Raw genomic sequence first — 16,924 nt, forward strand, 5'->3', positions numbered from 1 at the left:
TTTTGAGGTAACCAAAAAGTCAACTCAAGTTATCGATTACATCTAAAGAAAGGAGCCATTTCATATCTTGATGTCATTGAATGCCAACTCAGGGGAACGATTATTTTAGTCATTACAAATCTTTTAATCTCTTGTCATTGGATGTCACGTCAAGGGAATGATAATCTAAGTCATTACATATTTTTAAGCATCATCTCAAGTCATTGAATGTCACTTTTAAGCAGTTCATCTCGCATTGTACGACACCGGATGTCACGCCAAGCAATGTTGTAATGTAAGTGATCAAATATTTTTGAGGTATCTAAAAAGTCAATACATGCTATCGGATTACATCTAGGAGCTATAGAAATGGTGAATGATGGAGTGAGTGCGGTGTTCAATCCCTTTTAAAAAAGATAGTTCCTACTCAGAGTAACTTACTGTGAGTAGGAACTGTCTAGGAGGTATTTCATATTCTTGATGTCATTGAATGTCACGTCAAGGGAATGATAATGTAAGTCATTACATATTTTTTAAGCATCTCATCTCTTGTCATTGGATGTCACGTCAAATGAACGATAATCTAAGTCATTAAAAATATTTTAAGTATTTCATCTCATGTCATTGGATGTCACGTCAGGGAATGATATTCTACGTCATTATATATTTTTAATCACCTCATCGCATGTCATTGGATGTCAATTCAAGGGAGTGATAATCTAAAGCCTAGTACAAACTTTGACTCAAAGTTGCGCGTCATTGTAGCGGGGTTGAATTTTCTTTGAATCCCCTTTATCTGGAGTGTATTGCAGATCTACGTGATACAAGATTTTAAGTCCCATCGAAACGGGATTCAGTACCCACTATCTTCTTTGATATATTTTATTTCTATTTTTAATTAATAATAACAATGACAGAGAAAAACTCATGTCGCCTAACTCCTGAGACATTTTCTAGGAAACTGCCTCTGTAGCGTAGACGTAACATAGGCCTGGGGCACACTTCCAATTTTCAATTGAGCAACTGTTTAATCAAAGTTGCATGTTTTTGGCCATACTACAGCTACTAAAGAGCAACTAAAAAGTTTGGTTGCTACGTGTGGGCACACATGGGGATGGAATTAGTAGTTGCGAGATGGACTTCAGAAAATTGGCTGCGTTTTGTGCCCTTGAAAGAAGAAGGAAAAAATGCAAAAGGCAAAAATTTCTGTCCAGTACTTCTGTATTTGCTGCCTGTTAGTATGTTCGGGCAAACTTTTATTATAAATTGCCGGCCTTTCCTGAATTAATTCAACGAATTTTTCTGTCCAAGAAATGTCATCCTCTAGAATAAAATGTAAATGTACTTCCGTGGAATAGTTTATAATGCAATACATTATAATATTATTAATAAAAAATAATAAAAGTTTACTCATCGTCTGTTTTGTCGTAGGAATATTTGCAAATGTTGTGAATTTAGAACTACACATGTACACCCGCAAATGTTTTATTGCAAGTGAGCCCACCACCATTCAATCCGATATGTCACGAGGAGACTGGATGCAACTACAAAGATTGAGCCAGACCACAAACTGTTTTGCTTCAACAGGTTAATCAGTTGTACTTGCATGTGTGCGCAAGTCCATAGCACTTCATATGACATACACATGGAGTCAAACAGTTGCTCAACTGAAAATTGCAAGTGTGCCCCAGACCTTTTGTTTCAGGGCAGCCCCCTGCAACGCACAATTGAATCGGGCTGTTTTCAACAAAGACGTGCTCTTTGACCCTAGTGTGGCCTAAGCTTAAGTCGGCACAGCTTTTTTTAAGCATCTCATCTCGCGTTGAACTACACCCAGGTTATTGATGACATTGGATATCACGTCAAGCAATGTAGAAATGTAAGTCATCAAATATTTTTAACGATTACATCTGAAGAATAGAGCTTCAAAGGAATTATAATCTAGGTCGTCAAATTTCCTTTACGCATCTCATCTCTTATTGAACGACACCTCAGGATATTGAGGTCATTAAAAGTCATTTCATGTTCTTGATGCCGTTGATGTCATGTCAAGGGAATGATCATCTAGGTTATTACATATTTTTTAGGCATCTCATCTCATGTCATTGGATTTCACGTCAACGGAATGATAATCTAAGTTGTCATATTTTCTTTTAGCATCTCATCTCACATTGCTCGACACCTCAGAATATTGACGTCATTAAAAGTCATTTCAAGTTCTTGATATTATTGATGTCACGTCAACTGAAAGATAAAATCATTACATATTTTTTAAGCATCTCACCTCATGTCATTGGATGCCACGTCAAGGGAATAATAATCTAAGTCATAATACATTTTTTAAGCATCTCATCTCATGTCATTGGATTTCACGTCAAGGGAATGATAATCCAAGTTGTCACATTTTCTTTTAGCATCCCATCTCTCATTGAACGACACCTCAGAATATTGAGGTCATTAAAAGTTCTTGATATTATTGAAGTCACGTCAACTGAACGATAAAGTTATTACATATTTTTTAAGCATCTTATCTCGTGTCATTGGATGTCACGTCAAGAGAATAATAATCTAAGTCATTCCATATTTTTAAGCATCATGTCATGTCATTGGATTTCACGTCAAGGGAATGATAATCTAAGTCATTATATATTTGTTGAAGTATCTCATTTAACACCTATGTCATTGAAAAACATTTAATACCATTGTAGGGAAATAGTAATTATATGTTTTTCGACATTTTTCAGTTTGGATGTCGGGAAAAGCTGTATCTGGTTATTTATGAGAAAGCAAGTTTTTTGAACTTAAGTTTTTAGATAGCCATCATTGTTTTTATTGTCACAGAAAGACATCTAATGTTCTGATGTTAATGGATATCTAAAAAGAGAGAAGTGATATATCAGATCTGATCCGGGCTGTTATAAAATGTATAGTATTGTGACTGTCAGACTCCCGGATCTTGTGACGACCGCACTATCAATCAATGACATTGACAACAGCCAAAATAAAATTATATTAGGTACCATAAAAAAAGTCCATATACAATAAAACACAGCTAATGAAATTTATACGCAGTAAATTTAATCGGCATCACGTTTTATTTCAATCGCATCGACAGTATGAGGAAGGTTTTATTTACCTCAAAAATAATATACCTTCATAATAAAAAGAATTGATTTTCAATTGCAAGAAGAACTTGACAGGTCATTAATTTTGCTTATAATGAAATATCAGGTTTGATTTCAGTGAAAATTATGATCTTTATAAGTTTAATGGAGTTCATTTTTTTTGGGAGTCCATGATTTTGATCTTAATGAAAATCACCAAAATGAATAAATTTCAGGCATACAATGAAATTGTACGACTTCTAATGACTATAATCAAGATAATGGTATATTTAAAATAATAAAAGTTATATCATTGCTGATTAATGACAAAAATAACACATGTTAATTTGTCTTTGCCATTTCATGTTCCTGATTTCATGAATCATGTCTAGCCCTAGCAACATAATTCAATTTTCAAGGTATGGAAGACATCTCAAGAGTTACATGGAAAATTTTTGTCCTTGACAGTCATCTCAACATTTTGATGCCTTTAAAATAATCAAAATAAAGTAATGGAAGTCATCAAAAGTAAATTGGATTGAATCCATCTCATGTATAAGATGTCATTGAAAGTATGTCTTTCAGGATTAAATAAAAGATAACTCAAGCGCTTCGGCGAAGACACAAGTTTTTGATACCCTCAGAACTATTTTGTATCATCTAGTGCTGCAAATTGAACATAACATGTATCATTTTATTAATAACATGGAAGAAACATAAAGCCAATAGTTCAGTTGTAGTTCATTTGTAAAATGCGCAGAAAACATTCTTTTGAATTAAATTCACAGGGAAATGGTAACTTTGTTTTGATTGATGATTAATTTGTGTATATGTTTTAAGATCTTACCAGTTTATAATAAAATGATACGTTGTTGCTTTTTGAATTAAGTGATTGCATTCTAGAAAAAAATAATAATCTGGTTGACATTGTCTTGGGGAAGAACCTGTGTTTAAATTTAATTAAATTGAAATCTACGTTCTGAGCAAACGGGATAGAATAAGTTATTCGGTTTCCTCTGTTACTCAAACCTCTGTTCGACTGACAAAATGCGTGTTTCGATTTGGCTAATACAACGGTAATTTTAATGTTCCAATCAAAATCCAATAAGGTGAGACGTACTGTTAATGATGCGTAAGAAGGTGGACTTGACACCACCCAAGATGTACTCACTCACTAATGAGAGTATTGCCATTCTGGAACGCATCTTGGACTGTATCCTAAGCTCGACTGATCTCTTTTGTGAAGGTTTGATCGGGGGAATCCCAGGCAGAAAGTCTTTGCACTCCAGGCACATCCCCACTCAGATTTTCCAGTCTCTCCCATCATTAAAGCTAAATTGCAGAAGTAAGAAAGAGTATACTTTTGAAAATTACACTCAAACCTCTTAACAACCGTTTTTGTGATTTACTGCTTGATTGGTTGGAAATGAGGACGCTTGAATCCGCAATCCTTTCTTTACAAGATCATCTCGTTAGTGAGCTTTTCTTAGTCAAACGTGTTACGGTTTAAATTATGCTATCAATCTTAAATCCGGACAGTTCACTGATATAAGTTAGTTTATTTCAAAATTTTCGACAATCAGACAGTTACTAATCTACCGTCGTTACTAATCGGTCAGGATAGGATGTAAAAGGGAAAACCCGTAATTCCATTCGGTTTTTCCTTTTAACTTTTAGATGGAGATAAAGTTGTATATAATCCTTTTTATTGTGCTTTTTTAAACTAAAGTACAATTTTGCATTATTATATTTTGTTTAAAAAATAAGCGTGAAAGATCGGAAAAAGAAGTACATACATAACAAAGCGCGGAGGGCCTGGCGATGACCTCAGCTGATTGTGGGCCCCGGAACTTACGACATTATATTATACATAAGTCGTTTAATCACTTGGTGATTCCTTTTAAAACACTTTGTTTTATGTTTATCCTACTAAAATGATATTCCCTCACTGGTAGCTAGGCTAAGAATGAATTCTTTTTGATAATATAACCATTAAATTACTCTGGAGTGGGAGAATGCTGATTGTAATACTTGGAAGAGCACCTGCATCCTAGCATTGCACTCGATACTGTATAATAATAATTATGTTGCGGCTCTAGACTGCTATTCAACACAGTTTTCATTCTATTATACAGTAATACTTTCCATGCTGATTAGCATACAAAAAGAAACATGTTTAAGCAAAGAATTTCGTGTCATAGAACTAGAAGAAACAAAAAAAGAATAAACCCTAACCAAATTAGATATGCTCTAGTGAAACTAATTTTATAGTCATCAACAGCATCAAAAATGCAATTTCATACTTCACTTATAACAATGACAGAAGTATTTATCTTGAAGTAATCAGTATAAATTAAGAAACGTTTCTAATCAGCAATATATATTGAAAACAAACAAAATTATTTATTTGCACAATTTGTAAATTTTTTTTCCAGTTTGATCGACCTTAATTCAAGTTTTTCCTCTTCAGTTTTCAATATAAACATTTCCTAATATCTAGAATCGTTAAATATAATTTTTATTCAGAGTGTGATTGTGAGATGAAAAATTACGCTAATTTTTCATCTCAACCACACTTTATATAAGAATGATTAAAACAATTTAAATAATCGCTTTTGTTAACTAGGACCAACTAAAAATATTTAGATTAATGTCGTCAAATATTTTAATTATTGTAATGATTGTTGATGATGAAGGATACCATACCATAGGTAAGACAGATGTCCTGGTAACTATCATAAAAGTGAAATTCGACGACACTCCATCAAATCAGATACAAAACGCCCTAAATCTTGTAGGAAGATTGTGCGAGAAAATGGGTTTAATAAACCCTAAGAAAACAAATCTCATACCATTTATGTTTAGTGGTCTAATTAACCAAATTACTTATTTCAATTAATTATTCTTTTTATGTAAGGCCTTGGTTGAGATGAAAAAGTTAATGTCATCAGCGGGATTCGAACCCACGAATTTCTGCTCAATACGGCGCTGCTTTAACCACTTGATTATGACTTCGAAGACTACTTCTTTTCCATGTCAACCAAGACCTTACATCAAAATAATAATTAATTGATATCTCATATGTTTTACATGAAGAAAGAACTAAATTTAAAAGCACCCACAATAAAAGATGAATCCTTAATTTTCTCCAAACAAAGTACCTAGGAATAACCCTTGAACACAGGCCCAAAAGTAGAACACACATAGGAAATGCATAAAGCCAAGGCACTACTACAGACATTACGCAGCGAAAACTGGGGAATAAACCCTAGGATGGCGTATTGGTTGTACACCATAAGGGTCAGACGTCTACATGTAGTGCTGTAGTATTTTGGCCAAAGATTAGAGCGTTTTAATATAACAGGAGAAACGCATACCTGCCTCATTACAGCAATGGAAACCGCCCTGGACCTTCCACCGTTATATATTTATGTACAAAAGGTGGCTTTTGAGAGTGCCAGCAGACCCCTGAGATACACGAATTTCTGGATAATGGCAGATCTAAGGAGAAACCACCCCAAAGTTTGTTGAGAATTAAAATAAACGAGCTAGCTACAACTATACTTGACAAAATGGGAAAAACTCAACATTGAGAGATTGTTCAAGTCTTCATAAAAAAGCCTTTTGGAAAAAGGGTAGCGCCAAGTTTCAGGTATGCGGTACACAGATGGATCGAAGATGAAATAGGGTGTAGGTTTAGGGGTAAAAGGGCCGAACCGTTCCCTAGCAAAGTCTCTTGGATTAATCCCAACGAATTTCAAAGCAATACAACACAATGCCAATACAAAGGTCCATGCAATCCAACTTTGTGCCCACGAGTTAATATAGAAAAATATGAAAGGTGCTTAGACAGTCAGGCAGCTAGAAAGGTCCTAAATGCAAATGCTTTCGACTCCAAACTTGTCTGGCAGTGCCTAAATAGCCTAATGGCTCTATGGAAACACAACAAGGGAAATGTACATAAATAACAGGTTGACCAACTAGACAAAAAAGAAGCAGCCCTCTAACCCAGGGGACCAAGAACAGAACAAGGTGAAGGTGCATAAGTTGTTTATGTTCGTAAGTTGGAACTTGACAAAGAAAAGCTCAAGGATTGGGCAAAAGCTGTGGGTGTTAGGCAAAATGAGAGATTTATAAATCCTTCTTCTCCGCAGGTAGGATTTAAGGAAAATATGTACATATTCTTAACTACCACCTAAAAAAGATGGGCAAAACATAAACAGAAACATGCCGACATGACAGATCGTCCTTTATTATGCTGATTTGCTGATTATTCATTATGATATAATTATTACGATGGTGATTAAGAAAACAAAGCTATAACTTGTTGAAAAATTTTTAATAGCTTGGGATTTTTTAAAATAACCAGCAAAAACCCTGCGATAACAGGCGGACCAGGATGATCAAGGATCGAACAACAGGAGCAACTCGGCAACTCACCCCCCCCACCACTTCCATATGGTAATAATATGATTTCATTTTGATTTTGACGGCATTGTTCCACCCTGATAAGTGGTATCTATGGTTAAATTAGCAGTCACCTGTATGATTAATATTGCCAATTAATCAATATTGTACTATGATGTTTAAAGTTTAAATATACAAATATACATGTAAAATAATCACTTTTAACATTTCACTTAGCATAGAAGTTATTCAACATTAGATAACTGTACCTGAAAATTTTTTTATTACATCTATTTGATATTTACAACTATAAATATTGTATGTTAAATTTGTCATATGAGTCTCTTGTCGGAGAAGTTTCCCAGTGGCAACACTCCTTCAATTTTTTTTAAATTTGAGTTAGTTTATAATGATATTTATTTAATGGTAAACTTTGGGAATAATATTAATGCTTTTCAGTGCATACAAAAATATTGGAGCTTTTTATCATATTATCGAAGAGCCAGTTCAAACCTCGGAAAGTGTGACAAACATTAATAAGACACACTATGTAACTAACACTAGCATATACGTGTAAATCATAGATTAATCATGTTCAAGCAGATAGAAAAACCCATACGCCATAAAGTTTTCGGAAAGAAATAAAAGACGGTGAAAAGCTTTTGTTTGCCTACAATAGATAAATTCGGGTAATACCCAACTCACAAGGACACCTTTAATACGTTTTCTCTAGTACGGTTAAAAACATGTTTAAAACTTCTAATCTGAGACAATGTGCACATAAAATAAACATTGACAATTTCGATAACACACAAACTCAGTAAAAGGTTAATTTCTAGATTTTTTTAAATAGCTGGATGAATGTTTTCTTTCACTTCTAGAAGTGTTTTTTTTCTGTCAAAACCAAAATATTTTTTAAAAATTCTGGTCTTTCATTGCTCAAAATCAGCAAGTAAACGGTCACCTAGTAACTTTCTTATTGAATATATATTCAGAATTTATAAAACGAAAAATAAATTGGCATGGGGCTTAAGAAATAAAGAAAGTTATAAGAAATGATCCATTTATGAAATATTTCTAAATTTTTTAAAATTTTATTTCTTCTCATTTTTTATTGATGTACAATGGAGTAAATTGATAAAAACAGCTGATGGAAATTTTTTCGAACTATTTTTTGTATGTTTCTTGTATGCACTACAAAGTAAAACCAAGTACAAAGTACAATGACCGATGGGTTTTTTAGTTATTTGCCTTATTCAAGCTCGATTTTTTTAAAAAGAAAATCACTAATTGCATTATAAACTGATAAAAAAGAAGACGGGTCATCTCTAATTATTTTTATGTCATTGTTCCGGAAAGGCAGGTAGAATGAAATTTTCACTCACCTTCTCCTCAAAGTAAGGACGATGTCAATACAAGTTATGGTTTTTCCAATGATAACAGAACCAAAATTCAACTTAAAAAGCGAAGAGAAAGTTCTGCCAGGGAAACCCTCCACACCTCCGGGTTCAGAGAAGAGCCTACGTGTTTCGTGGCCCGTTCACGGCAGCAGCAATTAGTCGAAACTGACTATCAGCCGACGACTCAGCAAGAGGCAGATCAACCTTTTAACTAAGAATTATCAGAAATTAGTAATTCGGGAGATAATGGGGTCCGGGTGAGTTCTCCGCGCCTAGATTTTTCGAATCAAATTTCATCTCGTTTTTTTCCTCAAAATTTATCATACATTTGTATAAACGTATCATAGAATTTCCAAGTTCTGAGACATAGTGCAGGAATTGCTCGCCGTTAATGTACTTCAAAATACGGACTAAATTGGAACGGCCACAAAGAAATAAATATCATCTAAAAGTAATAATTATAATAATAAAATAAATAAAAGTGTGTGATTAGTGACCGTTAATCGATAATTATTCAGAAATCGTGAGATGCGGTCTGGTGTGATGTAGATTTCAGAAAAACATTTTCTTTATCGTGCCAACGTTTCGATCTTTATTGAGATCATCTTCAGGGCCTGGGATTTACAAACATTGTTTACATTTAACAATACATTTAGGATGTGGAAAAGTGAATTTATACAATGCAAAATATATTTTTTTTATATATTCAATCAAAGTATTTCTACTCACTCAAAGTGTTTGTCTTCTGTGTAATTGTGCCATTCTTGCGTATCGTGTTGAGAGTGTCAGTGCGATTTTTCTGTTTTATGTTTATATACGTTGGATTTTGAAGGGGTGGGGAAGAAAGTCGGTATAGAAAAGACATTTTTGTATAAGGCTATATCATACATAATTTGCATCTCACGATTTCTGAATAATTATAAATAAAAGTAAGAAGAAAAAAGTTCCGTACATACTTACTGTAAAAGTACTGTTTATAAGTCAGGACTTCTCAATTTTTTAGCCAGCGGACGCCTTTACAGAACAAAATTCAATCGTTAGTTAAATTTTAATCTATCAGTAAATGATTGACCGGGTTTTCTGGTGACTGTTTTTTCAAACCTTCATAATTAAATATTTTTTATTACAACTCATGAATTTTTGATCTCGCTTAATTTGGCTTTCATTAACATAAGTATGTTGAAATTCATATAACAATAAAAATACATATATTATTGAAAACGTAAAAGCACAAGTAGGCGACTTCTTAAAAACGTATACGCGTATACGAAACGTGGAAAACAGGAAGGATTTCTCTACCCCATCGAGGAAGGACCGACGCAGAGACATCAGGGAGCACTGATCAACTGAAGCAGTGGACCAACTTTTTGGGCAACGAGGAAGATCAACTTCAGGTTGTAGCAGCTGTGAAACATAGACGTCACCACAGACACATGCTACATAATTATTATAACACTGTAAAATGACGTCAGTATAAAGAATAAGGTGTAAAGTTGATAAAGTTTACAAAAGCGAAAAATCTTTAACTTACAAGACATACTAATTAATGTAACAACATTAAACAGTAGAAAAGAATCCTAATAGAAGAGAAAACTCCTCCTCGAACCTTCAGTCCTTGGAAGGCTCTGTTCTCCTCCACAATTCTGGCCCAGTATCGTTTGTCCTCCGCGTGTCTCCTCCGTCGACCAATCTGCATCATTCTGAGGTCGTCCTCCCGTCTTTTTCTAGGTCTTACTCGCAGCCGTCAACCACCTAGCTTACCCTAGTAAAATTTCTTTGCAGTCCTGTCCTCTGGCGTGCTTTCGATGTGGCCACTTTCAACTCCCAATTTGTACGGATTTGCAAGTGACAATCCATTCAAACTCCGCTAAAGATATTCCGGAACACTTCTTTCGAAACTCCTAAAAAAATATTCATCCATCTTTCAGAGCCTTAAGTAGTTCGATAGACTCTCAATGTCAAATTGCGGCTGAAAAATCGGGACCTGAAGATCTTCCCCAAGGCAAAGGAGCATATAAAAAAATTACCCTACAATTATAAAAGAGACGAGGTCAACAAATCTTGGATTACTGACGAAATAAAATCACTTGTTACAAATAGAGATAAATTATTGAAAAAAATAGTCATATCCTGGGATACTTTCTTAAATCACGATATAATAACTCCAGAAAATTGGTTTAAAATAGCAATAAAAACTAAAAAAGAAAATAATAACATAATATCATTCTCAAAGCCAATAATGGCCCAAAGACTACCTGGAGAGCCATTGACGTTATGTATAAGAATTCAAAAATAGAATCAGCACATCAATTTTGACATATTTCGGAAAAAAATTATACAACTCGCTAATGATTTTGCTCATATGTTTTGCAATCGCAACCAAACCCTCGCTGACGCTATATTGAGAACATTATATGTGACATTGACCCAAAAATATCTTCAAGATTTGATAGCATCGGATCTGTGGATATCAAAACCATGACTCAGCCCTATCTTCAATCAGAGTAGTTAATCAACTCAATAATTAAAACGGGAATTTACGCACGCATTTTAAAAATTTCAATAATAAAACCCACCTATAAGAAAGGACATAGACGACATAAAACAAGTACAGGACAATTTCAATTCATTCTGAAATCATGCTAATACAAATATACACAAAACAAAAAATAACACCAAGCATCATCAATAATTATGTGATCCAGGTCAATGTGGTTTCCATTCATCTCATTTCATCACCATCCCTAAGTTACAGGTACGGGCATTTTACTATTGGAGCTTCTGTGACAACTTAAATAACCACTAGAACAAAACTGCTTTATTATACGTATCTTTGAAAATTATAGTATGGAATTTGATACTATTGACCATTATAAGTTGCTGGGATGCTTAAAAAAGGCTAATTCCTGTGAAAAAACCTTTACCACTTTTCAGAGCTAATTTAACTAGTAGACAAGGTACGGCAAAAATTATCGATCAGTTCATTGATCTCGTTAGAATTAATAGTGGAGTCCTTTAGGGTAGTGTTCTAGGACCTCTTTTGTTCAACATTTATGTAAATGAAATGAATAAAGCAATTAGTGCGGACAAGATATTTCTGTATGCAGATGACTCTGTATTTTTGTCGGTGCATTTTTCTCAGATGCCTGTTATCTCAAAAGCTCAAACATTCTTGAATTAGATTAATTCTTTGATCTCACGACCAAAAGTTTCAAGCAAGTACAAACTCATCTTGACCAGCCCATGTTTGTTTTCCCAGTTCCAACTTAACCTAATGAGGAACACTTATAACTTATGTCTATACTTAGGAAAGTCCAGTTTTTCCACTTTCCTCGGTGCCTCTTCGCACAACTCTTTTGTTGTGAGAATTGCCTTAACAAAGCGGCTATACTTAACTGGGCTAATGCTTCACATTCACAAAGGATATGTGCCGATGTCTCTGGTTCTTCCTGACAAAGTCGGCATGTTTCTGCTTTCTCCATCATGATGGTAGTTAAGTGTATGCACATATTTTCCTCAAATCCTGCCTGCTGAGGGAAAGGAGTTTCTTCGCCTTCCTTCTTGAGAGATGTATAAATCTATTAGCTTGCCTCTTACCTGGTCTTTTTGTCCAGTGCTTGAGTTTTTCTTTCTCAAGCCATTTGTCCAGGCCAACAGATGCACCACTAGTTGTGGATCTGATCTCATGGGTGAGAGGGCTACCCCTTTTTGCTAGTTGGACAGCCTGTTCATTTCCTTCTGTATCTTTCATGTCCCATAACCCCAGGATTAAGGTAATCTTGTGCATAGACCCGTTAGGTATTCCCAGACAAGTTTGGAGTTGAAAGCTTAGGCATTTAGTGACTTTAACGCTGCCAGGCTGTCTGAGCTTATGTAAATGTGCACCTTTCAAATTTTTCTTTATTAACTACCGCTGTACAGAGCTGTATTGCATGGACCTCAGCTTAGAAATTTATTAGGATAGTCAAAGGTTTAGATCGGCCCTTTTACCCATCTTCCTTCTTCAATGCATACCATATGTGACCACTTGAGGGTCTATGAAATTTGAGTTATCTCTCATTTTGTCAGATACCGTTACATCCAACTATTTATTTTAATTCCCTCCAGACTTTTGTGATGGCTTCTCCTTAGATATGCTTTATTTCCTTGTATCTCAGGAGTCTGTTGGCACAAAGCCACTTTTTGTACATAAATATGTAAAGGGGAAAGTCGAGTAAGGTTTCCATTGCTGATCCTAATTTCTTAACCAATAGTTAAAATTATTAAACGAACAATTGTTCATTCGAAATACTTTTTGAATTATTTTTTGAACAATGCACTAAATGAAAAATGAAAAACACCTTCCTATAACCATATTAACATAATTGCATATGAGCATATCTAAACGTAAAATAATAATTTAAACGTTAGGTAACTTTAGATAAAAGTATATTAATTATTTAAAAACTACTGACATTAATAATGACGAAAGGAAAATCTCTGAGCGTCCTGGTTTTACCCTTGAACTTTGACACGTGTTTCGGACGTCTTTGCTTCAGTTATTTCATAAATATTATAGTTCTACATGAAATTCAAATAAATATGTCTACGACGGGAAGTATTGTTAAATTCATTGAATAGCGGATACTTGTGACGTATAATAATAATACTTGAACAAAAATAAGCTTATAGTAGATGATGGGGTTTGGCAACCTAACCATCCCTAAAATAAGCTTATTTATTCCCAAGTAGCCATCTCGAAGATTCTATTACCTAATATCCTTTTCTTCAACAGAAAATATAGGAGGAATGGATATAGTTTTCTTTGGTGTTAGTTCGTCTTGAATAATAAATTTATTTTATTTTAAACTTAACTTTGTTTAATTAATGAGAAGTAATTAGCATGACAAAGGAATTTCGGTGAATCTCGTCGTATGAACAAACTAGTGTAAAACACGACAATAGAATAGTATGTTATTTTGTCCTGTTTAACCTTGTCTGATGATAGAAAACAATATGAAAAGCTGTGTTGTTACTGAAAGAAGCATCTGAAAAATAAATGTAGATTACTGAAAGAACAAATGTTATTATTTTGGCACTTCGTTCGGAAGGTACTGACTGAAGATAGGGTGCTTAGTTCTAAAACGAAAAACCCGCAAGCGGTAAATTTGTAATTATTGTGGTTCATCTTGGCAGAAAACGTCTTGAGCTGAAAATAAAAGCCATTAAGCCGGCCATTTTGTACAGAATCGTAAAATCTTACTTTTTCAGCTATAGACAGGTTGTGATGCTCATGAACGTTGTCCCAGACGATTACGTTCGTTTTTCTAGCCTACAATGTTTTTGTAGGCGTGTTTTATAGTAGATTAGTCGTTAATAGAACGTTAAAAGTATTCTGTTCCGCTCACCTCGATGGTTGTGTCAGTACAGACTTTGAACACAACAACCGCTATTGAGAAGTAGAGAAATAGCCACCAAAAATAGACCAGAAAAAATGTTTGTGCATCGGTTTGTGGGAAGAATATCGATACGAGAAATTTGAAAGGGCTCGTTATGCATTTTATATAGACGTAGGATATGATGAGAAGCAGCTGCAGTCCAAACGCTTCGCCCAATTTTGTCATCGCCTCGCACAAATCCCAATGGGAATTGCTGAGCGTGTCCAAAGTCGATTCTTGTTGATTCGCCGATAATTTATCTAAAATAAACATAAAAAAAGTTATTGTTTGATAAAAAATAAGTTCATTTTAACACCCAAAACGTGTACGTGAACCAATAAAAATCTTAGCGTTTGAATTATAGGAAAACATAGCTAATTATTCCCCTGAAACCCCTTCCTCTTTGATGTTTATGTAAACTTATTTGGCATTGACCCATGTGAATATTTTTTATACTTTCTGGCCGTTTCTGAATCCCCTCCTCCACTTGTCACGGCCCTGGCTTTGACCTACATCTGACTTGTGGTTAGCATACCCCATCGTGCGGAGAAGATGAAGAACAGCAGATGACCTTTCGACGCTTGAAGTACGGTCTCCTCCTCGGGATGACATCGGTAATTCTGTGCGATCTCGTAACAGTCCGAAAGAAGAGGTGGCAGACAGTAAATTCTCTTTACGCGGATCGTATTACTAATAGGTATTTTGAAATATTTGCGCAACGGGCTGATGAAAATAAAAAAACCTTATGATGTCTATATGGAATTTTCTCCACAGTGATTAAATGTTTACTCTTATTTAGAATAAATGAACGGTTTGTCTAACTCTAATGGGTTAAATGATTAACAGACTGGTCTCCTATTGTTCTGATCTATAAACTACATAACATACATTCACTCAAAACACTAAGTTAAGTAAGTACATAAATAAGTAACTAAGTACATTAATAACCGACTGGAACAAAAAAATAAAAAAAAAATAAAAATCCCATACTGTTAAATACGTCAAAACAATGACAACGATACCCACCCCATCACATTTCAACACAAAAGAACAGAACTACCACTGGATGGAAAGCCTAAAAGTGCCTGATAGACCAGACCAGCAGAACAGTCCATACCGTGATGATCGGCTAAGATCATCTACAAGTTCAATAAATGCGTATTATAGAATTAACAACATTAACCGCCTAAGTTTTGATGTAACATCTCATAATATATATGTATTGAACTTGTTTCGGCTGTTAAAAGTCCTGCAAATGTATAATTGTCAAAATAAAATTAAATCATAAATTATTGATTGTGGAGCGGCTTACCTGTTTTCCTTTTGTTATTGCTTTGTTTTAAAATATTATTTAACTTGTTATTCAACGAACGAAATAATGTAAAAATTTGGAGGACCAAGAGTACGAAAGTGAAAGCGCATAAACTCAGGTACATTTGGGCGTATTGCTTGAACAGATGAATAAACAGAAACGTCCCGTACTTCGTAATTCTTATTGAAACTTCGAAGAGTGCCAAAAGTAACCACAGGAAGTGAAAAAGAATCAGAAAAACGGCATGATTTTTCTTCATGATCCCGGGGGTTTTGATTTGAAGGTTTCTTTCCACTTTGTCCAAAATCGCCCTGATTCGGAATAATTTGTTTTGAACGACGACCGTCTTGGACGCGCACACCGTATAGAAGATCGCTGTGGATAAGCTTTCCAGTATGTTGGAGTAAAAGTGCACCACATTCTTTTTAAAAACCGAATTGACGTTCTCGTAGATGGTATCAAAAATGATGACCGCACCAACTGCTGCTATAACGGCCATCGTGCCGAAGACATGGCACGGTTTGTAACCGACTTTTTTCCCGCTCGACCCGCGGTAAAGGAAAAGACCAAAGAATTTGAGCGAGTGTTCAAACAATTCACCGAGCATTTTTGGACGACCAATCGCTTCTATTTTTCACCTCCACTCTTCCAAATTATACCAATACATATAGCCAATAATGAGAATAAAATTGCCCAAGCATTATTGATTTTGCTCTTTGGTCATAAGAAATGATTTGACAATTTGATCTAGCTAAACATCCTTGTTCCTAAAAAATTGATAGTAATTTAAATTAATAGTAATCTATATTTTATACAAAATTATATCCTCTATTACCTATAATCATTCCAGAAGTTTTATACCAGTCCAATCAACTTGTACCAATTTATTATCATTTCAGAATTACATACTTGCTCAATGGATGAACAAATGCAGGTGGATTATGCATACAGACTTTGGTAGTCTGCCATTTAATCCTCCTTTCAAAATTTAAACTGTAAATGGTCTCGATTCTTTTATACTGGCTACCTTGTAGAACTGAAATAGCTAAATGGGCCCTATTTCTGCTACACTTGGGGTTCCACAAGGATACCATATTGGGCCTTTTTTTAATGGTTTAATGGCCTTATGACCTTCATATTACCCAGTGTATATTTCGTTAATTATTTCATTATACATAGTTGAGGGTGTGAAAAAAACGCCAGGGGTGTCGGTGGAAATCGAACCCAAGGACTTGGCATACTGGGCCTTAGCTATTTATGTATATAAATGTTTAATGGTATTCAATTTCTCGGGTTTGTTGATGA

General features: G+C 34.6%; 2 protein-coding genes across 2 annotated transcripts in view; both read right to left on the reverse strand.

Moving 5' to 3' along the window:
- Positions 1-8,894, reverse strand: part of LOC106667081 (NF-kappa-B inhibitor cactus) — a 45,286-nt gene extending 36,392 nt beyond the window's left edge. Inside the window, exon 1 of the mRNA XM_014394773.2 lies at positions 8,876-8,894. The gene's annotated coding sequence lies outside the window, so the exon portion shown is untranslated. The remainder of the gene's footprint in view (positions 1-8,875) is intronic.
- Positions 8,895-13,786: 4,892 nt separating this feature from the next.
- Positions 13,787-14,899, reverse strand: LOC106667026. The gene is made up of 5 exons (XM_024225336.1): positions 14,843-14,899; positions 14,278-14,567; positions 14,133-14,201; positions 13,989-14,078; positions 13,787-13,917 (listed from the first exon to the last, which is right to left on the reverse strand). The coding sequence occupies exons 2-5, from the start codon at positions 14,491-14,493 to the stop codon at positions 13,858-13,860; spliced, it is 435 nt and encodes a 144-aa protein (XP_024081104.1). The 5' UTR covers positions 14,494-14,567; positions 14,843-14,899; the 3' UTR covers positions 13,787-13,857.
- Positions 14,900-16,924: the final 2,025 nt, after the last annotated feature.

The sequence above is a fragment of the Cimex lectularius genome, unplaced genomic scaffold (assembly GCF_000648675.2).
Source record: "Cimex lectularius strain Harlan isolate CLEC.00 unplaced genomic scaffold, Clec_2.1 scaffold97, whole genome shotgun sequence".
In the NCBI taxonomy this organism is placed as follows: Eukaryota; Metazoa; Arthropoda; class Insecta; order Hemiptera; family Cimicidae; genus Cimex; species Cimex lectularius.